At 47.3% G+C, this 27,295-nt stretch overlaps 1 protein-coding gene across 1 annotated transcript in view; it reads right to left on the minus strand.

The window, feature by feature from the left end:
- Positions 1-27,295, minus strand: part of ZNF804B (zinc finger protein 804B) — a 498,712-nt gene that overhangs the window by 54,173 nt on the left and 417,244 nt on the right. Inside the window, exon 2 of the mRNA XM_063921473.1 lies at positions 1,004-1,147. Coding sequence (XP_063777543.1) covers positions 1,004-1,147 — 144 coding nt within the window. The remainder of the gene's footprint in view (positions 1-1,003; positions 1,148-27,295) is intronic.

Below are 27,295 nucleotides of genomic sequence, written 5' to 3' on the forward strand. Positions count from 1 at the left end.
GAGCCCAGCCTCACCGAGCTGCATCTTTTGCCGCCCCCATTCATGCATTGGGCATGTGGTGGTGGCAAACCAATGCGCCAAGATATAGCCACGATGAGCGTGGCAACACCTGTACAGTAGTTAAGTTGCATTTGGAATCTAATAGAGTAGAAAGGAATGCTCCCAGAGTGACAAAAAGCAGGTGGTGTGTCCTGTTGACATGCCCCCATTTTTTGTGTGACCACACCTCTCGTGGCATGTAGCCACGCCCAATGCCACAGAGTTTGCGTACAACTCTTAATCAGCTCTATATCAATTATGATGTGTGTAAATCATGGCCTAGTTTATGCTACAGAGTACAATGTACAATAAAATTTACATCTTCAATGGAATAGCGCTACATGGTGCTCATGAGCGGTACTGCAGTGCTTATTTATTTCTATACTCATTCACCGTTATTGCACTTGGGAGAACTTATGCATTCCTGCATACTCCCGCCAGAGCTAGTAACAGTTAAAAGAAAAAGTCTTGCTTATAGATTAAAAATTATAAATGTAATAACCCAAGAATAATATCCGTGCTGAGTAAAGTATATTTCTGCTGCAGCCACTGGTTTTACTATAATTAGGGAACTCATATATTTAGTTCACTTTCAGAGTAATTTGAAAGTAACCATTTTTCTTCCAGCCATTGATATTTTCAATTTAGCAATTTATCTAAGAGAGACTGTATCTAATTATACTTATACACCACTCATAAGTTCACAGTTGTACAAGGAGCCAAAGGCATTTCTTTTCTAATAAAGTCTCTCTCTTTTTTTTTTCTCCAGAACTCAGAATAACATCAGCAGGTTGGGAAAGATTAGTGTAATGTTACTGAAGATTTCTGCAGGATGATTGAATAAAACAAATGAAAACTTCATCCCCACCGCGCGGCTTTTACTCCTTCCCCAGTGGACATGTCATTGTTGTATTTGAACACCGGTATTATGAGGTCGTTGGTAAACATGAATTTCTAGGATTACCTGTTTGTGAGCGTGGTCATAAGAATTAATATGGTTGTCAAACTCCTGGTGTTTGTGGTACTGCTTGTCACATAATTCACAATAGAAATTAGCCTTCAAATCCTCTAGAGCGTTTGCAATGCTCTTTCCCTTTTCCGCATAGCCCTGAAAGAAACAAACAAGGAAATATTGAGTTTGTGCAACGTGATACTGTAACTTTTGCTCCCTGTATATTTCACCTGAGTAACTTTATGCATTAAAATATCACAGTAATTCAACTGGAACAAACCTGAACGGAAAATTCTCCTTACTGTAAAATAAGGAGAACTGTATTTTATTTATTTTTTTATTCTGAAAGGGCCATACACACTAGATGATGTCGCTCTATGAGCGACATTGGGGGTAATTCTGAGTTGATCGCAGCAGGAATTTTTGTTAGCAGTTGGGCAAAACCATGTGCACTGCAGGGGAGGCAGATATAACATGTGCAGAGAGAGTTAGATTTGGGTGTGGTGTGTTCAATCTGCAATCTAAATTGCAGTGTAAAAATAAAGCAGCCAATATTTACCCTGCACAGAAACAAAATAACCCACCCAAATCTAACTCTCTCTGCACATGTTATATCTGCCTCCCCTGCACTGCATATGGTTTTGCCCAACTGCTGACAAAAATCCTTCTGCGATCAACTTGGAATTACCCCGATTGTCTAGTGTTTCCCCTCCCGGGCCGGGCAGTTGGCGGCTGCCCGTACACACTGAGCGATATGACCGTTCATATCGCTCAGTGACGTCATGCAGTGGCCGGCCGTGCATGCAGCTCCTGGACGATAGTCCAGATAGAGCATGCATGTACCCACGGGGCCGCACATCGATCATCGCTCGTGGCACACACACTTGCCGAGACAATGAGCAACGTCGCTCAGGTAGGGGGAAAATGAGCAACGTCGCTCAGGTAGGAGGAAAATGAGCAACGTCGCTCAGGAAGGGGGAAAATGAGCAACGTCCCTCAGGTAGGGGGAAAATGAGCAACGTCGCTCGGGTAGGGGTAAAATGAGCACCGTCGCTCAGGTAGGGGGAAAATGAGCAACGTCCCTCAGGTAGGGGAAAAATGAGCAACGTCCCTCAGGTAGGGGAAAAATGAGCAATGTCCCTCAGGTAGGGGGAAAATTAGCAACATCGCTCGGGTAGGGGGAAAATGAGTAACGTCGCTCAGGTTTGAGGAAAATGAGCAACGTCGCTCAGGAAGGGGGAAAATGAGCAATGTCCCTCAGGTAGGGGGAAAATGAGCAACGTCGCTCGGGTAGGGGGAAAATGAGCACCGTCGCTCAGGTAGGGGGAAAATGAGCAACGTCCCTCAGGTAGGGGAAAAATGAGCAACGTCCCTCAGGTATGGGAAAAATGAGCAACGTCCCTCAGGTAGGGGGAAAATGAGCAACGCTGCTCATTTTCTTGCCAAGTGTGTATGGGCATTAAGAATGCCTATGGTTAAAGGTTATTTTTACACAATCAAAATGCCAGCTTCCATGTTACGCCCCTTTCACGGACGGGTCATGACTTCCATCATTCACATATTGGGACGTATACAGATGTACTAAGCCTTGGAGAGTGATAAAATGGAGAGAGATAAAGTACCAACCAGTCATTTTACAGACTGTAGGCCGGATGTAATGACGCCCAAGTTTGATGGCCGAACTCAGACATTTTTTTACAGAGGCAATCACTGACTAGATGGTGGCCCACACCGCACTGCACCGCACAAATGACACTGCCACCCGCACTGCCAACACCGTCGTCCGCACTGCCAACACCCCCACAATGCACTCCTGCGCTTCCGACACCCCCGCACTGAGGACACCTCTGGCACTCCAACAATGCCGACACTGCTTGCACCCCCGCACTGAAGACATTGCCGGCTTTCCTGCACTGCCGACTCAGCATCTCCATACTGTTGACACACCCCAGCATTGAGGACACCGCCGGCACTCCCATGTTGCCGACACCACCAGCACCATAGCAGTACTGACACCACCGGCAACCCAACACTGCGGACACTGCCAGCACCTGTGGCACTGCCAGCACCCATACAGTGAAGACACCCTTGGCACCCCTGCATTGCCAACACAGCCAGCAGTACCAACACCACCAACAACTCTGCACTTAGGACACCACCATCACTGCCGACACCACCAGGAATCTGCTAGCATCCCCTGTCACATTAAGTGCACTATTGGTGTATCTGACCCACACTGTATCCTGCGCTATATCCATCCCACTCTGTATCTAACCCACATTTTATCAAAACCGCACTATATCCCACACTGTATCTGTCCCACACTGTATCCAACCAGCAATTTATCCAGCACTGTATCCCACCAGTGTATCCAACCCAAACTGTCTCCGAATAACACAATATCCAATAAGCACTGTATCCAACCTGTCCTGTATCCCACACTGTATCAAACCCACTCTGTATCTGACCCGCACTGTATCCAACCAAAACTGTATACCGCAGTTTAGCCAGCCAGCCTTTGGCCAATATTGGTGAAAACAATATTGTGAGTTGTGAGGTGGTCAAAATTGAGTGGAAATAACTGGAAATTAATGTTATTGAGGTTAATAATATGCTAGGAACAAAAAACAGGTCCAAATGAGTGATTTTAGCTTTTTTGGTAAATTTTTCTAAAAAATGTAAATCCAAAACCAGTTCACAGCGGTTTGACAAATCCAAATCTAAATCCAAAGTGGGCTGACGAATCACAACCAAATCCAGAAAAAATGGTCCGGCGCACATCCCAAGTATAAATATAGATATTCTTCAGTCATTAGTTACAAGTGTCTTTTGATTAATACACAGCTGAATAAATGCTTAAAAGCCAAAGTTTTAATTACTCATAGCACTTTAATCCATAACTTTTGCAGGAATTGCTCACTACAGGCTGTCAGGTTACTAAAACCCCTTTTCCACTTGTAGCACGGGTCGCATCCGGGAACCGCCTTCTACACTAGCTCCACCAACCCGGCATATTACCGGGTTGGTGACGCTGCTGCTGACGCAGCAGGGGCGGCGCTGGGAGATCACATGATCTCCCAGTGCCAGCCTTCCATTCACTGTGAACGGGAGCCGTGTCGCCTCGACGCGGCTTCCGTTTACACTAGACAGCTAGCCGGGTTGAACACGTGTTCAACCCAGCAAGCTACCCGGGTAGGATTTCCGGATCACTTGATCCGGGAATTTGCAGGGGGGACCTTTTCCACTAGGAAAAAACACGGGTAAATGCGCGCCCACACGCATTTACCCGTGTTTTTAGAGCTAGTGGAAAAGGGGTATAAGAAAGTCTCTGCCACTGCCTTAAGCACTGACATTTCTCTTACAGCCATACACACACCTTTCACACACAATGTGTATTTGGCACACAAAAAAGGACTTTTGGTGGCTGACCAAATGTCAGATTTGAGCAAAATAATTTGGCAAAATTCATAATTCAGTGGATCCACCAGATTTTCAGCTTTATCTACTTATACACAAAGACACAGGCGCTGAAAAGGTTGTTTACGAAAAAAATGCAAATACATTTTAATTGATTTATTTGATGCATTTACTTTCAGAATGTGCTTTTCAATTTATTTATTAATTGTTTGTTTTTTTTTTTTTTATGGGGGGGTGGGGGTGGATTTTGTGAAATAACCAGAGTACAGAAAGGAAACTCATGCAAACACAGGAAAACATACAAACTCTACACAGACAGGGCCTTTGTGGGAATCGAAACAAAGATCTAACCACTCTGCAACCGTCCTGCCGGTACTGTTTGCCATCAACATTTCATTTTTGGTGGGATAGTCATTGGCAAAATGAACACAGTCTATCTATAGCTCCTACTGTATATATCCCAGTTCTTTCAGTAATTCATTAATTAAAAAAGAAAACATATGGTGATTTTGTGGCCTGGGCAGACATCAAGTCACATCAGGTAGGGGTCATTAGGTCGACAAGATTTAGATCGACAGCCATTAGGTCGACCACTATTGGTCGACATGCATTAGGTCAAAAGGTCGACATGGTCATTAACAATGTCGACATGGAAAAAGGTCGACATGAGTTTTTAAAACTTTTTTGTGTCGTTTTCTTCATAAAAGTGACGGGGAACCCCAATTAGTGCACCGTGTCCCCTCGCTTTGCTCGCCATGCTTCGGGCAAGGTGCCTCGCTCCGCTACCACTGCGCTTGGCACAGGTTACCGTTCCCAATCGTAGTCCACGTGCATCGTAAAGTATGAAAAAGTAAAAAAAAAATGAAAAAAGTGACCTTTTTCCATGTCGACCTTCTTCATGTCGACCTTATGACAATGTCGACCTTTTGACCAAGTTGACCTAATGCATGTCGACCAATAGAGGTCGACCTAATGACTGTCGCCATAAGTCTTGTTGACCTAATGACCGTAAGCCGTCACATCAATACCCCTGCTTTTTATTTCAAAACCGAGGAAACTCTAGCAATTTTGGAATGGGGGTGGGGCCTCAGCAAACAGAGTTTGCGAACCACTGTGTTAGACAAATTGGGGTTTTGCCAAACTGCCTACCCTAATGACACTCACTTGCACAAGTGAATTTTCAGTTAAAATTAACCAAGTAAGGGGTCTATTCATGAAGCAGTGAAAAGGGTAGAGAAGTGAGCCTGTGGAGAAGTTGCCCATGGCAACCAATCAGCTGCTCCGTACAGTTGTATAGTATGCAAATTATAAATGTTATTTCAATGCTGATTGGTTGCCATGGGCAACTTCTCCATTGGCTCACTTCTCCACACTTTTCACTGCTTCATGAATAGACCTCTTAGTATATGACATTTGGTAAGTTCAGATATTTGAGATGATAACATGATATAAGCATATTAATATATAAACATATCTCAGGAAAGTGGATAAAGTATGTTTTGTAAGGGGATTTCACCATCTGTACCACAGACCACCACAGGCAATGCACAGGGCAGCAGAGAGCTTGGCAGGGCCCAGGTACTTTTCAGGGGGCGTGGCATAATTACAGGAGACGTGGCTATGCACCCTTTGAACAAAACACAGAGAAAATTGTATTTTAAGTACCTCCCTGGCCACGCTGCAGCCCAGCACACGCTGCTGAGGAGAAGATCTGCTGCTGCTGGGTAAAGGAGGACGGTACCTGCCCCCCCCCCCCCCCCCCCCCACTGGGTCCTGCCATCAGACCAGGGCCTCGGTATTTAGTACCCCCCCCCCCTCCTCTTCTTGGCACCACCGGCAATGCATTACTTAGGTCAATAGTTACACAGAGCTATGTCAACAGATACTGACACTCGTCACTCGTGTTAGTCAGTCATTACCAATCAATGACATATATGTGATCCTTCCCTGACCAGCAAGCTGCACCTGCTCTAAAAGGAGATTTCAAATAAGCCTCATCGCATTGGGTTACATTTGTCTAGTTCCAGATCAGGATCACGTTTTACATTCTTTGTTTCTCTATGCTGAGAGCTGCGGCTGGTGTGCATCGATTGGGTATGGAAAGTCTGTGAGCAGACTGTGGTCAACTAAATGGACAAGAAAATATGAGAGAGGTTGCCCTGGGAATTGGGCATATGAAATATACATGAGTACTTTCAGATGCATAACGTAACGTCAGCAGAAATGACAGAAGATGTCAAGGTGATGGGGTAACCTGATAGGCGCTCGGCAATAATGAACTGGATTTCTTTTTTGTCCGTTACATTTTGTTTATGTGTTTTAGGTGTTTATTTTGTTAAAAGGAGTTAGTATAATCTTTCTCTAACGTCCTAGTGGATGCTGGGGACTCCGAAAGGACCATGGGGAATAGCGGCTCCGCAGGAGACTGGGCACAAAGTAAAAGCTTTAGGACTAGCTGGTGTGCACTGGCTCCTCCCCTATGACCCTCCTCCAAGCCTCAGTTAAGATTTTGTGCCCGAACGAGAAGGGTGCAATCTAGGTGGCTCTCCTGAGCTGCTTAGAGTAAAAGTTTAAATAGGGTTTTTTATTTTCAGTGAGACCTGCTGGCAACAGGCTCACTGCATCGAGGGACTAAGGGGAGAAGAAGCGAACTCACCTGCGTGCAGAGTGGATTGGGCTTCTTAGGCTACTGGACATTAGCTCCAGAGGGACGATCACAGGCCCAGCCATGGATGGGTCCCGGAGCCGCGCCGCCGGCCCCCTTACAGAGCCAGAAGAGTGAAGAGGTCCGGAAAATCGGCGGCAGAAGACGTCCTGTCATCAATAAGGTAGCGCACAGCACCGCAGCTGTGCGCCATTGCTCTCAGCACACTTCACACTCCGGTCACTGAGGGTGCAGGGCGCTGGGGGGGGGCGCCCTGGGACGCAATGAAAATACCTTAAATGGCTAAAAATACATCACATATAGCTCCTGGGCTATATGGATGTATTTAACCCCTGCCAGTTTTCCACAAAAAAGCGGGAGAAAGGCCGCCGAAAAAGGGGCGGAGCCTATCTCCTCAGCACACAAGCGCCATTTTTTCCTCACAGCTCCGTTGGAGGAAGGCTCCCTGACTCTCCCCTGCAGTCCTGCATTACAGAAACAGGGTAAAACAAGAGAGGGGGGGCACTAAATTGGCATATTAATATTAGAGATGAGCGGGTTCGGTTTCTCTGAATCCGAACCCGCCAGAACTTCATGTTTTTTTTCACGGGTCCGAGCGACTCGGATCTTCCCGCCTTGCTCGGTTAACCCGAGCGCGCCCGAACGTCATCATGACGCTGTCGGATTCTCGCGAGGCTCGGATTCTATCGCGAGACTCGGATTCTATATAAGGAGCCGCGCGTCGCCGCCATTTTCACACGTGCATTGAGATTGATAGGGAGAGGACGTGGCTGGCGTCCTCTCCGTTTAGAATAGATTAGAGAGACACTTGATTTACTAATTTTGGGGAGCATTAGGAGTACTCAGTACAGTGCAGAGTTTTGCTGATAGTGACCACCAGTTTTATTTATAATCCGTTCTCTGCCTGAAAAAAGCGATACACAGCACACAGTGACTCAGTCACATACCATATCTGTGTGCACTGCTCAGGCTCAGGCCAGTGTGCTGCATCATCTATTATCTATATATAATATTATATATATCTGTCTGACTGCTCAGCTCACACAGCTTATAATTGTGGGGGAGACTGGGGAGCACTACTGCAGTGCCAGTTATAGGTTATAGCAGGAGCCAGGAGTACATAATATATTATATAGTGAGTGACCACCAGACACACAGTGCAGTTTATTTAATATATCCGTTCTCTGCCTGAAAAAAGCGATACACACAGTGACTCAGTCAGTCACATACCATATCTGTGTGCACTGCTCAGGCTCAGGCCAGTGTGCTGCATCATCTATATATATTATATATCTGTCTGACTGCTCAGCTCACACAGCTTATAATTGTGGGGGAGACTGGGGAGCACTACTGCAGTGCCAGTTATAGGTTATAGCAGGAGCCAGGAGTACATAATATTATATTAAAATTAAACAGTGCACACTTTTGCTGCAGGAGTGCCACTGCCAGTGTGACTAGTGACCAGTGACCTGACCACCAGTATATATAATATTAGTAGTATACTATCTCTTTATCAACCAGTCTATATTAGCAGCAGACACAGTACAGTGCGGTAGTTCACGGCTGTGGCTACCTCTGTGTCGGCACTCGGCAGCCCGTCCATAATTGTATATACCACCTAACCGTGGTTTTTTTTTCTTTCTTTATACATACATACTAGTTACGAGTATACTATCTCTTTATCAACCAGTCTATATTAGCAGCAGACACAGTACAGTGCGGTAGTTCACGGCTGTGGCTACCTCTGTGTCGGCACTCGGCAGCCCGTCCATAATTGTATATACCACCTAACCGTGGTTTTTTTTTCTTTCTTTATACATACATACTAGTTACGAGTATACTATCTCTTTATCAACCAGTCTATATATTAGCAGCAGACACAGTACAGTGCGGTAGTTCACGGCTGTGGCTACCTCTGTGTCGGCACTCGGCAGCCCGTCCATAATTGTATATACCACCTAACCGTGGTTTTTTTTTCTTTCTTTATACATACATACTAGTTACGAGTATACTATCTCTTTATCAACCAGTCTATATATTAGCAGCAGACACAGTACAGTGCGGTAGTTCACGGCTGTGGCTACCTCTGTGTCGGCACTCGGCAGCCCGTCCATAATTGTATATACCACCTAACCGTGGTTTTTTTTTCTTTCTTTATACATACATACTAGTTACGAGTATACTATCTCTTTATCAACCAGTCTATATATTAGCAGCAGACACAGTACAGTGCGGTAGTTCACGGCTGTGGCTACCTCTGTGTCGGCACTCGGCAGCCCGTCCATAATTGTATATACCACCTAACCGTGGTTTTTTTTTCTTTCTTTATACATACATACTAGTTACGAGTATACTATCTCTTTATCAACCAGTCTATATTAGCAGCAGACACAGTACAGTGCGGTAGTTCACGGCTGTGGCTACCTCTGTGTCGGCACTCGGCAGCCCGTCCATAATTGTATATACCACCTAACCGTGGTTTTTTTTTCTTTCTTTATACATACATACTAGTTACGAGTATACTATCTCTTTATCAACCAGTCTATATATTAGCAGCAGACACAGTACAGTGCGGTAGTTCACGGCTGTGGCTACCTCTGTGTCGGCACTCGGCAGCCCGTCCATAATTGTATATACCACCTAACCGTGGTTTTTTTTTCTTTCTTTATACATACATACTAGTTACGAGTATACTATCTCTTTATCAACCAGTCTATATATTAGCAGCAGACACAGTACAGTGCGGTAGTTCACGGCTGTGGCTACCTCTGTGTCGGCACTCGGCAGCCCGTCCATAATTGTATACTAGTATCCAATCCATCCATCTCCATTGTTTACCTGAGGTGCCTTTTAGTTGTGCCTATTAAAATATGGAGAACAAAAATGTTGAGGTTCCAAAATTAGGGAAAGATCAAGATTCACTTCCACCTCGTGCTGAAGCTGCTGCCACTAGTCATGGCCGAGACGATGAAATGCCAGCAACGTCGTCTGCCAAGGCCGATGCCCAATGTCATAGTACAGAGCATGTCAAATCCAAAACACCAAATATCAGTAAAAAAAGGACTCCAAAACCTAAAATAAAATTGTCGGAGGAGAAGCGTAAACTTGCCAATATGCCATTTACCACACGGAGTGGCAAGGAACGGCTGAGGCCCTGGCCTATGTTCATGGCTAGTGGTTCAGCTTCACATGAGGATGGAAGCACTCAGCCTCTCGCTAGAAAAATGAAAAGACTCAAGCTGGCAAAAGCAGCACAGCAAAGAACTGTGCATTCTTCGAAATCCCAAATCCACAAGGAGAGTCCAATTGTGTCGGTTGCGATGCCTGACCTTCCCAACACTGGACGTGAAGAGCATGCGCCTTCCACCATTTGCACGCCCCCTGCAAGTGCTGGAAGGAGCACCCGCAGTCCAGTTCCTGATAGTCAGATTGAAGATGTCAGTGTTGAAGTACACCAGGATGAGGAGGATATGGGTGTTGCTGGCGCTGGGGAGGAAATTGACCAGGAGGATTCTGATGGTGAGGTGGTTTGTTTAAGTCAGGCACCCGGGGAGACACCTGTTGTCCGTGGGAGGAATATGGCCGTTGACATGCCAGGTGAAAATACCAAAAAATTCAGCTCTTCGGTGTGGAGGTATTTCACCAGAAATGCGGACAACAGGTGTCAAGCCGTGTGTTCCCTTTGTCAAGCTGTAATAAGTAGGGGTAAGGACGTTAACCACCTCGGAACATCCTCCCTTATACGTCACCTGCAGCGCATTCATAATAAGTCAGTGACAAGTTCAAAAACTTTGGGTGACAGCGGAAGCAGTCCACTGACCAGTAAATCCCTTCCTCTTGTAACCAAGCTCACGCAAACCACCCCACCAACTCCCTCAGTGTCAATTTCCTCCTTCCCCAGGAATGCCAATAGTCCTGCAGGCCATGTCACTGGCAATTCTGACGAGTCCTCTCCTGCCTGGGATTCCTCCGATGCATCCTTGCGTGTAACGCCTACTGCTGCTGGCGCTGCTGTTGTTGCCGCTGGGAGTCGATGGTCATCCCAGAGGGGAAGTCGTAAGCCCACTTGTACTACTTCCAGTAAGCAATTGACTGTTCAACAGTCCTTTGCGAGGAAGATGAAATATCACAGCAGTCATCCTACTGCAAAGCGGATAACTGAGTCCTTGACAACTATGTTGGTGTTAGACGTGCGTCCGGTATCCGCCGTTAGTTCACAGGGAACTAGACAATTTATTGAGGCAGTGTGCCCCCGTTACCAAATACCATCTAGGTTCCACTTCTCTAGGCAGGCGATACCGAGAATGTACACGGACGTCAGAAAAAGACTCACCAGTGTCCTAAAAAATGCAGTTGTACCCAATGTCCACTTAACCACGGACATGTGGACAAGTGGAGCAGGGCAGGGTCAGGACTATATGACTGTGACAGCCCACTGGGTAGATGTATGGACTCCCGCCGCAAGAACAGCAGCGGCGGCACCAGTAGCAGCATCTCGCAAACGCCAACTCTTTCCTAGGCAGGCTACGCTTTGTATCACCGCTTTCCAGAATACGCACACAGCTGAAAACCTCTTACGGCAACTGAGGAAGATCATCGCGGAATGGCTTACCCCAATTGGACTCTCCTGTGGATTTGTGGCATCGGACAACGCCAGCAATATTGTGTGTGCATTAAATATGGGCAAATTCCAGCACGTCCCATGTTTTGCACATACCTTGAATTTGGTGGTGCAGAATTTTTTAAAAAACGACAGGGGCGTGCAAGAGATGCTGTCGGTGGCCAGAAAAATTGCGGGACACTTTCGGCGTACAGGCACCACGTACAGAAGACTGGAGCACCACCAAAAACTACTGAACCTGCCCTGCCATCATCTGAAGCAAGAAGTGGTAACGAGGTGGAATTCAATCCTCTCTATGCTTCAGAGGTTGGAGGAGCAGCAAAAGGCCATTCAAGCCTATACAATTGAGCACGATATAGTAGGTGGAATGCACCTGTCTCAAGTGCAGTGGAGAATGATTTCAACGTTGTGCAAGGTTCTGATGCCCTTTGAACTTGCCACACGTGAAGTCAGTTCAGACACTGCCAGCCTGAGTCAGGTCATTCCCCTCATCAGGCTTTTGCAGAAGAAGCTGGAGGCATTGAAGAAGGAGCTAAAAGGGAGCGATTCCGCTAGGCATGTGGGACTTGTGGATGCAGCCCTTAATTCGCTTAACAAGGATTCACGGGTGGTCAATCTGTTGAAATCAGAGCACTACATTTTGGCCACCGTGCTCGATCCTAGATTTAAAGCCTACCTTGGATCTCTCTTTCCGGCAGACACAGGTCTGCTGGGGTTGAAAGACCTGCTGGTGACAAAATTGTCAAGTCAAGCGGAACGCGACCTGTCAACATCTCCTCCTTCACATTCTCCCGCAACTGGGGGTGCGAGGAAAAGGCTCAGAATTCCGAGCCCACCCGCTGGCGGTGATGCAGGGCAGTCTGGAGCGACTGCTGATGCTGACATCTGGTCCGGACTGAAGGACCTGACAACGATTACGGACATGTCGTCTACTGTCACTGCATATGATTCTCTCAACATTGATAGAATGGTGGAGGATTATATGAGTGACCGCATCCAAGTAGGCACATCACACAGTCCGTACTTATACTGGCAGGAAAAAGAGGCAATTTGGAGGCCCTTGCACAAACTGGCTTTATTCTACCTAAGTTGCCCTCCCACAAGTGTGTACTCCGAAAGAGTGTTTAGTGCCGCCGCTCACCATGTCAGCAATCGGCGTACGAGGTTACATCCAGAAAATGTGGAGAAGATGATGTTCATTAAAATGAATTATAATCAATTCCTCCGCGGAGACATTGACCAGCAGCAATTGCCTCCACAAAGTACACAGGGAGCTGAGATGGTGGATTCCAGTGGGGACGAATTGATAATCTGTGAGGAGGGGGATGTACACGGTGATATATCGGAGGGTGAAGATGAGGTGGACATCTTGCCTCTGTAGAGCCAGTTTGTGCAAGGAGAGATTAATTGCTTCTTTTTTGGGGGGGGTCCAAACCAACCCGTCATATCAGTCACAGTCGTGTGGCAGACCCTGTCACTGAAATGATGGGTTGGTTAAAGTGTGCATGTCCTGTTTTGTTTATACAACATAAGGGTGGGTGGGAGGGCCCAAGGACAATTCCATCTTGCACCTCTTTTTTCTTTTCTTTTTCTTTGCATCATGTGCTGATTGGGGAGGGTTTTTTGGAAGGGACATCCTGCGTGACACTGCAGTGCCACTCCTAGATGGGCCCGGTGTTTGTGTCGGCCACTAGGGTCGCTAATCTTACTCACACAGTCAGCTACCTCATTGCGCCTCTTTTTTTCTTTGCGTCATGTGCTGTTTGGGGAGGGTTTTTTGGAAGGGACATCCTGCGTGACACTGCAGTGCCACTCCTAGATGGGCCCGGTGTTTGTGTCGGCCACTAGGGTCGCTAATCTTACTCACACAGCTACCTCATTGCGCCTCTTTTTTTCTTTGCGTCATGTGCTGTTTGGGGAGGGTTTTTTGGAAGGGACATCCTGCGTGACACTGCAGTGCCACTCCTAGATGGGCCCGGTGTTTGTGTCGGCCACTAGGGTCGCTTATCTTACTCACACAGCGACCTCGGTGCAAATTTTAGGACTAAAAATAATATTGTGAGGTGTGAGGTATTCAGAATAGACTGAAAATGAGTGTAAATTATGGTTTTTGAGGTTAATAATACTTTGGGATCAAAATGACCCCCAAATTCTGTGATTTAAGCTGTTTTTTAGTGTTTTTTGAAAAAAACACCCGAATCCAAAACACACCCGAATCCGACAAAAAAAATTCGGTGAGGTTTTGCCAAAACGCGTTCGAACCCAAATCACGGCCGCGGAACCGAACCCAAAACCAAAACACAAAACCCGAAAAATTTCAGGCGCTCATCTCTAATTAATATATACAGCAGCTATATTAGGGAAAAACACTTATATAAGGTTATCCCTGTATATATATAGCGCTCTGGTGTGTGCTGGCAAACTCTCCCTCTGTCTCCCCAAAGGGCTAGTGGGGTCCTGTCCTCTATCAGAGCATTCCCTGTGTGTGTGCTGTGTGTCGGTACGCTGTGTCGACATGTATGAGGAGGAAAATGGTGTGGAGGCGGAGCAATTGCCTGTGTTAGTGATGTCACCCCCTAGGGAGTCGACACCTGACTGGATGGTCTTATGGAAAGAATTACGTGATAGTGTCGGCACTTTACAAAAGACTGTTGACGACATGAGACAGCCGGCAAATCAGTTAATACCTGTACAGGCGTCTCAAACACCGTCAGGGGCTATAAAACGCCCGTTACCTCAGGTCGATACAGACACTGACACGGACACTGACTCCAGTGTCGACGGTGAGGAAACAAACGTATTTTCCAGTAGGGCCACACGTTACATGATCACGGCAATGAAGGAGGTTTTGAACATTTCTGATACTACAAGTACCACAAAAAAGGGTATTATGTGGGGTGTGAAAAAACTACCCGTAGTTTTTCCTGAATCAGATGAATTAAATGAGGTGTGTGATGAAGCGTGGGTTTCCCCCGATAAAAAACTGCTAATTTCTAAAAAATTATTGGCATTATACCCTTTCCCGCCAGAGGTTAGGGCGCGTTGGGAAACACCCCCTAGCGTAGATAAGGCGCTCACACGCTTATCAAAACAAGTGGCGTTACCGTCCCCTGATACGGCCGCCCTCAAGGAACCAGCTGATAGGAAGCTGGAAAATATCCTTAAAAGTATATACACACATACTGGTATTATACTGCGACCAGCAATCGCCTCAGCCTGGATGTGCAGTGCTGGGGTGGCTTGGTCGGATTCCCTGACTGAAAATATTGATACCCTTGACAGGGACAATATATTATTGACTATAGAGCATTTAAAGGATGCATTTCTATATATGCGAGATGCACAGAGGGATATTTGCACTCTGGCATCAAGAGTAAGTGCGATGTCCATTTCTGCCAGAAGAGGATTATGGACGCGACAGTGGTCAGGGGATGCGGATTCCAAACGGCATATGGAAGTATTGCCGTATAAAGGGGAGGAGTTATTTGGGGTCGGTCTATCGGACCTGGTGGCCACGGCAACGGCTGGAAAATCCACCTTTTTACCCCAAGTCACCTCGCAGCAGAAAAAGATACCGTCTTTTCAGGCTCAGTCCTTTCGTCCCCATAAGGGCAAGCGGGCAAAAGGCCACTCATATCTGCCCCGGGGCAGAGGAAGGGGAAAAAGACTGCAGCAAACAGCCTCTTCCCACGAACAGAAGCCCTCCCCCGCTTCTGCCAAGTCCTCAGCATGACGCTGGGGCCTTACAAGCGGACTCAGGCACGGTGGGGGCCCGTCTCAAGAATTTCAGCGCGCAGTGGGCACACTCGCAAGTGGACCCCTGGATCCTGCAGGTAGTATCTCAGGGGTACAAATTGGAATTCGAGATGTCTCCCCCTCGCCGGTTCCTGAAGTCTACTTTACCAACGTCTCCCCCCGACAGGGAGGCGGTATTGGAAGCCATTCACAAGCTGTATTCCCAGCAGGTGATAATCAAGGTACCCCTCCTACAACAGGGAAAGGGGTATTATTCCACGCTGTTTGTGGTACCGAAGCCGGACGGCCCGGTGAGACCCATTTTAAATCTGAAATCCTTGAACACTTACATAAAAAGGTTCAAGTTCAAGATGGAGTCACTCAGAGCAGTGATAGCGAACCTGGAAGAAGGGGACTATATGGTGTCTCTGGACATCAAGGATGCTTACCTCCATGTCCCAATTTGCCCTTCTCACCAAGGGTACCTCAGGTTTGTGGTACAGAACTGTCACTATCAGTTTCAGACGCTGCCGTTTGGATTGTCCACGGCACCCCGGGTCTTTACCAAGGTAATGGCCGAAATGATGATTCTTCTTCGAAGAAAAGGCGTCTAAATTATCCCTTACTTGGACGATCTCCTGATAAGGGCAAGGTCCAGAGAACAGTTAGAGGTCGGAGTAGCACTATCTCAAGTAGTACTACGACAGCACGGATGGATTCTAAATATTCCAAAATCGCAGCTGATTCCGACGACACGTCTGCTGTTCCTAGGGATGATTCTGGACACAGTACAGAAAAAGGTGTTTCTCCCGGAGGAGAAAGCCAAGGAGTTATCCGACCTAGTCAGGAACCTCCTAAGACCAGGCCAAGTGTCAGTACATCAATGCACAAGGGTCCTGGGAAAGATGGTGGCTTCTTACGAAGCGATTCCATTCGGCAGATTCCACGCAAGAACTTTTCAGTGGGATCTGCTGGACAAATGGTCCGGATCGCATCTTCAAATGCATCAGCGGATAACCCTGTCTCCAAGGACAAGGGTGTCTCTCCTGTGGTGGTTACAGAGTGCTCATCTCCTAGAGGGCCGCAGATTCGGCATTCAGGATTGGGTCCTGGTGACCACGGATGCCAGCCTGAGAGGCTGGGGAGCAGTCACACAGGGAAGAAATTTCCAGGGCTTGTGGTCAAGCATGGAAACGTCACTTCACATAAATATCCTGGAACTAAGGGCCATTTACAATGCCCTAAGTCAGGCAAGACCTCTGCTTCAGGGTCAGCCGGTGTTGATCCAGTCGGACAACATCACGGCACTCGCCCACGTAAACAGACAGGGCGGCACAAGAAGCAGGAGGGCAATGATGGAAGTGGCAAGGATTCTTCGCTGGGTGGAGAATCATGTGATAGCACTGTCAGCAGTGTTCATTCCGGGAGTGGACAACTGGGAAGCAGACTTCCTCAGCAGACACGATCTTCACCCGGGGGAGTGGGGACTTCACCCAGAAGTCTTCCACATGATTGTGAACCGTTGGGAAAAACCAAAGGTGGACATGATGGCGTCCCGCCTCAACAAAAAACTGGACAGATATTGCGCCAGGTCAAGGGACCCTCAGGCAATAGCTGTGGACGCTCTGGTAACACCGTGGGTGTACCAGTCAGTGTATGTGTTCCCTCCTCTTCCTCTCATACCAAAAGTACTGAGAATCATAAGAAGGAGAGGAGTAAAGACTATACTCGTGGCTCCGGATTGGCCAAGAAGGACTTGGTACCCGGAAATTCAAGAGATGCTCACGGAAGACCCGTGGCCTCTACCTCTAAGAAAGGACCTGCTCCAGCAGGGACCATGTCTGTTCCAAGACTTACCGCGGCTGCGTTTGACGGCATGGCGGTTGAACGCCGGATCCTGAAGGAAAAAGGCATTCCGGATGAAGTCATCCCTACCCTGATCAAAGCCAGGAAGGATGTAACCATACAACATTATCACCGTATTTGGCGTAAATATGTTGCGTGGTGCGAGGCCAGGAAGGCCCCTACAGAGGAATTTCAACTGGGTCGTTTCCTGCATTTCCTGCAAACAGGACTGTCTATGGGCCTCAAATTAGGGTCCATTAAGGTTCAAATTTCGGCCCTGTCAATATTCTTCCAAAAAGAACTGGCTTCTGTTCCTGAAGTTCAGACGTTTGTCAAGGGAGTACTGCATATACAGCCTCCTTTTGTGCCTCCAGTGGCACCTTGGGATCTCAATGTAGTTTTGGGATTCCTAAAATCACATTGGTTTAAACCACTCACCACTGTGGACTTAAAATATCTCACATGGAAAGTGGTAGTGCTGTTAGCCCTGGCTTCAGCCAGGCGTGTCTCAGAATTGGCGGCTTTATCCTATAAAAGCCCTTACCTAATTTTTCCTACGGACAGGGCAGAATTGAGGACTCGTCCTCAATTTCTTCCTAAGGTGGTTTCAGCATTTCACTTAAACCAGCCTATTGTGGTGCCTGCGGCTACTAGGGACTTGGAGGATTCCAAGTTGCTGGACGTAGTCAGGGCCCTGAAAATATATGTTTCCAGGACGGCTGGAGTCAGAAAATCTGATTCGCTGTTTATCCTGTATGCACCCAACAAGCTGGGTGCTCCTGCTTCTAAGCAGACGATTGCTCGTTGGATTTGTAGTACAATTCAGCTTGCACATTCTGTGGCAGGCCTGCCACAGCCAAAATCTGTAAAAGCCCATTCCACACGGAAAGTGGGCTCATCTTGGGCGGCTGCCCGAGGGGTCTCGGCTTTACAACTTTGCCGAGCAGCTACTTGGTCAGAGGCAAACACGTTTGCTAAATTCTACAAATTTGATACCCTGGCTGAGGAGGACCTGGAGTTCTCTCATTCGGTGCTGCAGAGTCATCCGCACTCTCCCGCCCGTTTGGGAGCTTTGGTATAATCCCCATGGTCCTTTCGGAGTCCCCAGCATCCACTAGGACGTTAGAGAAAATAAGAATTTACTTACCGATAATTCTATTTCTCATAGTCCGTAGTGGATGCTGGGCGCCCATCCCAAGTGCGGATTGTCTGCATTACTTGTACATAGTTATTGTTACAAAAATCGGGTTATTGTTGTTGTGAGCCATCTTTTCAGAGGCTCCTTCTGTTATCATGCTGTTAACTGGGTTCAGATCACAAGTTGTACGGTGTGATTGGTGTGGCTGGTATGAGTCTTACCCGGGATTCAAAATCCTTCCTTATTGTGTACGCTCGTCCGGGCACAGTATCCTAACTGAGGCTTGGAGGAGGGTCATAGGCTGAGGAGCCAGTGCACACCAGCTAGTCCTAAAGCTTTTACTTTGTGCCCAGTCTCCTGCGGAGCCGCTATTCCCCATGGTCCTTTCGGAGTCCCCAGCATCCACTACGGACTATGAGAAATAGAATTATCGGTAAGTAAATTCTTATTTTAGCGCGCTTTCTACCTGTCTGTCCGCAGTAAACACTACTTGTTGCTATGAGTTACATCACTAATTCTTATTGTGTTAAACGGTAAATGATTGTGCTGATTGACGTACGGTGGGCATTAGTCCAGTTTTGTAATCACAGTCCTCTGTTTTATGTATGATAAATGGTGTAACTAGTTGAACTAGCAAATTGACAACCTACAGTAGGTTTGAGGATGACTACGTGCATCGGATACTTGTTGCAGCAGAAAGTGACTGGATTCAGCTAAATGTGACATTTTGTACATATGTTTTATGTCGGTTAGTACATCCTGGGGTACAGTGAATAATTCACAAATTGAAATAAGTCTGGTTTAATTTGCTTTGTGCCCAAGAGCCATAAAGTGACAACATGCAACTCTTAGGGCCTTTACCTTTAACCCATTTATTCTAATGACCACACAATACTTGCCTACCCTCCCAGGGGATGCGGTCAACTTACCTACAATCAAAATCCCGACGGTCAAAATCCCGACAAGGACAAAATCCCGACATGGTCAAAATCCCAACATTTGAAACTACCGACAAGGTCAAAATACCGACATTTAAAATGTCGACAGGTCAAAAAGTCAACGTGAGTTTTTCATGATTCTTTCACTGAAACCGACTTTTTCATACTTTACCATCCCAGTGGACCTGGAGAGGGAATATAATAGTTTGCCAAGCGCAGTGAGGCACCGTGCCCGAAGCTGTGAGCCATATGAGGGGACGCGGTACACTTAAACATTGTCCATGTCGACCTATGTCAACATACACACAAAAAAGAAAAACTTGTCGACTTTTGACCGGTTGATATTTTAAATGTCAATATTTTAACCTTGTCGGGATTTTGACTGTCGGTCAACTGTTGTCTGTATTTTGACCGTAGGGATTTTGATTGTAGGAATTTCATACTAAACCCCTCCCAGAATGTCTGGGATACTACTGAATCTTGCTGAGTTTCCCTGGACTGTAATGGCAGTGATCCTATAAGACCCCGCCCACTTCCCTTTTGAAGTGAGCTCAGTGTGAGCTTTATGATGGGACTGGCAGTGAAATGCGTCTTTATAGCCCTTTCCCCTACTACATAATGCCATTGCACTGCTTGGCAGGGCCCATTGATATGAACTGCATCATCATGCCCGCTTCACCTGCCTCCTGAACGTCGAAAAATAGGCAAGTATGCGATGACTCTATAACCACTTGCATTTACATTCTTGCTTGTGGCAAAGATCAGATCAGGGGCTTCCGTGCTTTAGGATTGTGCATGCTAAATTACTGTAGATCCCTGCAAGTCACGTTGGGTGATCAATCATGTGTCCTCCATTGACATTGCCCCATCAACAGTGCTCTGATCAGCGGTGGCCAAATGTTCTCACAATTGACATGCGTTGCCACAGTTGATTTCCTAATACCTGTAGGCTTTATGGATCTGAGTCAGTGGCATCACAAGAGGGGTGAGGGCCGCTCTCAGGTGTCACCCTTTCAGAGGGCGACGCCAAAATGCTGACACCTCAGCAGTGACATGAGTGCTGCAATGTGACATTAACCTGCAACACTCGGCCCCTGTCACTGAGAATGAGGTGGCAGTGCTGGAACCGTCTCCGTTGTTGCAGCCCACAAGGCCATACCCCCTTTATGCGAAGCCATACCCCCTTTATGCGAAGCCATACCCCCTTTATGCAAAGCCATACCCCCTTTATGTGAAGCCATACCCCTTGATGCGAAGCCATACCCCCTTTAGGTGAAGCCATACCCCTTGATGCGAAGCCATATCCCCTTTATGCGAAGCCATACCCCCTTTATGCGAAGCCATACCCCCTTTATGCGAAGCCATACCCCTTTATGCGAAGCCATACCCCCTTTATGCGAAGCCATACCCCTTGATGCGAAGCCATACCCCCTTTATGCGAGGAACCCTTCTCAGTCATGGCACATTCAGACAAACACTTGAACAGGCTTTGCGTAAAGGGGGTATGGCTTCGCATAAAGGGGGTATGGCTTTGCATAAAGGGGGTATGGCTTCGCATCAAGGGGTATGGCTTCGCATAAAGGGGGTATGGCTTCGCATAAAGGGGGTATGGCTTCGCGGTTCCGGTATGAATGGTCGACCATGTTATGGTCGACAGTCATTAGGTCGACCACTATTGGTCGACATTGACATGGTCGACATGGACACATGGTCGACACATGAAAATGGTCGACACGTGAAAGGTCGACATATGAAAAGGTCGACATGAGTTTTTTAACTTTTTTTGGTGTCGTTTTTTGCGTAAAGTGACTGGGAACCCCAATTAGTGCACTGCGTCCCCTCGCATGGCTCGCTTCGCTCGCCATGCTTCGGGCATGGTGCCTTCGCTCTGCTACCGCTTCGCTCGGCACACTTTACCGTTCCAATCATAGTCCATGTGGATCGTAAAGTATGGAAAAGTTCCCCAAAAGTAAAAAAAGTTAAAAAACTCATGTCGACCTTTTCATGTGTCGACCTTTCATGTGTCGACCATTTTCATGTGTCGACCATGTGTCCATGTCGACCATGTCAATGTCGACCAATAGTGGTCGACCTAATGACTGTCGATCGTAACATGGTCGACCATGTGAACGGATACCACTGAGAAGTCCTATAGACACTGTAACACTGCTTAGTTCATCTTTATACCCCACCATCGGCCACACCATCGCAACTTGTACCAACTCTACTACAGGTATCGATTTTAGTATGAGAATGACCTCCACTGTGAGCAATTAAGCGTCTGAGCACGCAACCAGCACCGGGACCTTATTTCTATAGATTATAGCATTTAAGATGTTAAAGCAATTTATACATCTTTAAAAGTATCTAATATTTCTGCCTGGATGAGGCGTAGAAATTGTATTTTATTTTACAGACAGGTTTTTCTTCTTACATCTCTATAGGAAGAACATACTGTATTGTGTAAAGTATACATGCACAGTAAGAGAGGTGCATATGTTAGTATGATACTGCAGATTGCTTGTTAAGCACATGGAACATATGCTGCAAATAGATACATATCACAATGTTTTTCTTCCATAGGGCTGTAAGTATGTGCCGGAGTCAGAAATTAGTGAGAAAGAAATTATTTGATTAATACATTAACACACGACAGGATACTTTCCTTATTGTTGCCATTAGGAAACTGATGTGGTGTAAATTCTGCTGTAATGGTCTATATCCAAGAATAATTTTTACAGAAGCTTTGCACATAATAATTACGCATAATTACACAGCGCATTAATTTTCAGAGGGAGCGCATTGTATCTGTTTTTTTATGTATTGCCCTAGATTGTTTACAAAGTAATGATGTTTATTTAGATACTTCTTAGTATGAAGTCACAATGAATCTTTGTAATCTATAAAATGGAATGTCATTCATCATTTCTTACAGTCTGGAGCAGTGGTTCCCAAACTGTAGGGCACTTGCAGGGGTGCCATGGGTTGGTGGTCCAGGACCAAATTATTTAGGGTCCATGTGATAGGCTAATCCAGAGCTGGTGGCAGCCAATCATAAAATAAATGGACAAGCAGAAGCCCAACCCATGTCCACCACCATATAATTGACCCTAAGGATGACATGTAAGCACAATTTACTAAATGTAATATTGATATTGGCCTAGGAGTGCCATGAAAAAAAAAATGCTGACACTCTGGGGCTGGATTAGTGAAATAGCCTAAAGGCCTAAGATGGCAGAGGTATCCGTATCACATTTTATTTTTGTTCGCAAAGCTGTACGGAGAGGGGCAATAGGAGAGTGGAAGCAAAAAGTGCTGGGGGGTGAATCCAGGTTGATTCCTAGGTGGTATGGAGTAAATATGTGTCTTGTTTTGTGCAACTGTGTTTAGATCTGATTATGGGAGTGATTGAGATCTGATCGTAGATGTGCTAAATACTCCATTCCCTCTTCATGACTTATCCCTGCCCCTGTCACATGCAGCCCTGTCCTCGCCAACACATCACTCATCTTCTGACATACTCTGTGCTGCTGGAGACCCTGCTTCTTACCTTACATAATTCTGTCTGCAGCTTCCTGCTGATTACATCCTGCCCCCCCCCCCCCGCACACACACACACACACACACACACACACACACACACACACGCACACACACACACACAACAACATTGCTCCTTTGCACATGTAGTCCTGTCTTCTGTAATACTGTATAATCATAATCATATCTTATATGGTGTTTTATTATTTAAGGATGACCATAAGATCACTGTCCATTGTATTTAAATCAGATTGTTCATGGAAATTTAATCCAGTAGTATTAAACAGTTTTCTTGGAACATGGGTCAGGTTTAGGTCCGAACAACATACCATAGAATGCTACATTAAATAAGCGTTATGCTTTTGTCAACAGCAGTATTTCCCTCAAGACATTCTGCAGCCCAATTTAAATACCATTGAAATGTATTCAATTTGTTTCATTGTGGTTATAAAATAATGACTTTCCTCCCAAAAGACTTGAAAAAAATGTAAAAAAAAAACCCGTTTGCTGAGCCTCCTGCTACAAGTTAAATGAGCTGGTTAATCTGCTGCTGGCAGTGTTCTGTGTGATCTGATAACATTAGTTCTGACTTTTCTCTGAATATTTTTTTTCTTATGATGGTTTATTATAAAATCTAACTGTATTCAGGGGAGATGTATCAATCATTGGAGAGAGATAAAGTGGAGATTACGTACCATCCAATCATTTCCTGTCATTTTTCAAATCCAACCTGTAAAATGATAATTTGACGCTGATTGGCTGGTACTTTCTCTCTCTTCACTTTATCTCTCTCTAAGCGTTGATCTGGGGTTTTGTAGTTTAGAATGGCGATTTCAGTTTTGCACAGGATTACATATTGTGTAACTGAAAATAACAGATGGTTTCATTTTTTTTTATTAATTTAATATTATTTATAAGTCTTAAGAGTGCTAGTAAAGTATGTGCATTTCCTTTGTGGGAGTCGGTGTCTGTCTCTGTAATCTGTGCTCCATTTTTCTGCTATTCCCTGGGATCAGGGATGGCATCAACAATTGATGGTTAGCAGAGGTGCAAATGTTAAATTTAGAGTTAGATTTAGCCCCACCCTCTTCCTCTGATTGGCCCACCGCATTCACATGTCCCACAGCAGTGATGCCCATTCACAGTTCAAACCATCAATGGTTTTCCGTATCAATGGCACCATCCATGGAGAACATCGATTTGTGAACCATTCAGTGGCCATCTCTAATATTTTCCCACAGATAAATGGTGAATAACCAGAAGTTGAACCCCCAGTGGGATATTTTCACATGTCTTTCCAATTAATGCAGACATTTTACATTCAGGAAACAGTTTACAAATGTTTCCTGTAATTCACTCTAATAGCAAATGACGTTTTGTCGATAAGAAGTCTGAGATAAAAATGAGCAAGCTGACAGAGCAGACTTGTGTCTCCGGTCAGTGGAAAATATATACATATCTAGACGTGTTCAGTAATTACCAGTCCATTGGTGTGCTGTAAAAGCAAGACAAGAGGGCGTGGCATATAGGGTTGCAAGGTCAGATATTCAAAAGTGCACAGATACTGTATGCAGGGCCGTATTAAGCCTTCAGGGGGCTCATGGCACTTACCCCCTGGGTCCCCCCCCTTAATCCGGCACTGACTGTATGTACTGCAACACGCATGCTGCAATTAATCTGGAACATGTTGCATGTTGAATTTTTACATACCCTGCTTGTACCACAAACCTCAAACTGTGCCACACAGCAGAGGCCCCTTACACCATGTAATGACACACAGTAGTAGTGCCGATTACACCGTTATGCCACAAACAGTAATGCCCAATGCACCACACAGTAATGTCCAATGAACCACATTATGCCCCACACCGTAATGTCCAATGAACCACATTATGCCGCACACCGTAATGCCTATTGTGGCACATTATGCCCCACAAAATAATTCCCAGACACCAACCTATCCATGTCTAGGGAGTCTGAAGCTGGCGTCCATCCAGGGATTCCGCGCCACCACTGCAACTGGCATCCATCCAGGGCCCCAACTCCTCATCACAAGCCACTTCAGCGTCCCCTTACGAGCTAGCATTTCTTAGAATGCGCAGCCGTGTCATGACATCACATCGCACATTTCTGAAACATTCCCTGCTGAGCACAGTGGTGCTGTGAGGGGAGGAGGGGGGGGGGGGGGCTTGTGGATGGTCAGACAGGTCTTGATTGTGGGGGAGTGAGGGCCTCATGCCGTCACATACCCCCTCTATGCTCACAGTCACTGCCCAGCATTACACATGATGCAGACTCATGCCCAGCACATAAACCCCCTCTTCCCACAGTCACTGCCCAGCACATACAACCCCCATGCCCACAGTGAGTCCCTGCCCAGCACATACAACACCCATGCCCACAGTGAGTCCCTGCCCAGCACATACACCGCCCATGCCCACAGTAACTGCCCAGCATTGCACATGATACAGACTCATGCTCAGCATGTACACCACCCACATGCCAACAGTCACTGCCCAGCACATACAGCCCCCGATGCCCACAGTCACCACCTGGCACATACACTCCCCATGCCCACTGTCACTGCCTGGCATATACACCCCCCCATGCCTAGTCACTGCCCAGCACATACCCTCCCCCATGCCCAGTCACTACCCGGCACATATGATCCCCCCATGTCCAGGTACTGCCCAGCATACACCGCCCCCATACCCAGTCACTGCCCAGCATAAACACCCCCCACAGGCCCAGTTACTGCCCAGCACATACACCCCCATGCTCACACTCACTGCCCGGCACATACACCGCACCCATGCCCAATCACTATCCAGCACATATACCCCCCACTATGCTCAGTCACTGCCCAGCACATACACCCTCCCATGCCCAGTCACTGCCCAGCACATACACCCCCACCATGCCCAATCACTGCCCAACACATACACCCCCCACCATGCCCAGTCACTGTCCAGCACATACACCCCCCACCATGCCCAGTCACTGCTCAGCACATACACCCCCATAATGCCCAGTCACTGCCCAGCACATACACCCCCCACCATGCCCAGTCACTGCCAAGCACATACACCCCCCACCATGCCCAGTCACTGCCCAGCACATACACCCCCCACCATGCCCAGTCACTGCCCAGCACATACACCCCCCACCATGCCCAGTCACTGCCCAGCACATACACCCCCACCATGCCCAGTCACTGCCCAGCACATACACCCCCCACCATGCCCAGTCACTGCCCAGCACATACACCCTCCCATGCCCAGTCACTGCCCAGCACATACACCACCACCATGCCCAGTCACTGCCCAGCACATACACCCCCCACCATGCCCAGTCACTGCCCAGCACATACACCTCCACCATGCCCAGTCACTGCCCAGCACAAATACCCCCCACCATGCCCAGTCACTGCCCAGCACATACACCCCCCACCATGCCCAGTCACTACCCAGCACACACCCTCCCCCCACCATGCTCAGTCACTGCCCAGCACATACACCCCCCACCATGCCCAATCACTGCCCAGCACATACACCCCCCACCATGCCCAGTCACTGCCCAGCACATACACCCCCCACCATGCCCAGTCACTGCCCAGCACATACAACCCCCACCATGCCCAGTCACTGCCCAGCACATACACCCTCCCATGCCCAGTCACTGCCCAGCACATACACCACCACCATGCCCAATCACTGCCCAACACATACACCCCCCACCATGCCCAATCACTGCCCAACACATACACCACCACCATGCCCAATCACTGCCCAACACATACACCCCCCACCATGCCCAATCACTGCCCAACACATACACCCCCCACCATGCCCAATCACTGCCCAACACATACACCCCCCACCATGCCCAATCACTGCCCAGCACATACACCCCCCACCATGCCCAATCACTGCCCAACACATACACCCCCACCATGCCCAATCACTGCCCAACACATACACCCACCACCATGCCCAGTCACTGCCCAGCACATACAACCCCCACCATGCCCAGTCACTGCCTAACACATACACTCCCCCACCATGCCCAGTCACTGCTCAGCACATACACCCCCACCATGCCCAGTCACTACCCAGCACATACACCCCCCACCATGCCCAATCACTGCCCAACACATACACCCACCACCATGCCCAGTCACTGCCCAGCACATACAACCCCCACCATGCCCAGTCACTGCCTAACACATACACTCCCCCACCATGCCCAGTCACTGCTCAGCACATACACCCCCACCATGCCCAGTCACTGCCCAGCACATACACCCCCCACCATGCCCAGTCACTGCCCAGCACAAATACCCCCCACCATGCCCAGTCACTGCCCAGCACATACACCCCCCACCATGCCCAGTCACTACCCAGCA

The sequence above is a fragment of the Pseudophryne corroboree genome, chromosome 5 (genome assembly GCF_028390025.1).
Source record: "Pseudophryne corroboree isolate aPseCor3 chromosome 5, aPseCor3.hap2, whole genome shotgun sequence".
NCBI classification, from domain to species: domain Eukaryota; kingdom Metazoa; phylum Chordata; class Amphibia; order Anura; family Myobatrachidae; genus Pseudophryne; species Pseudophryne corroboree.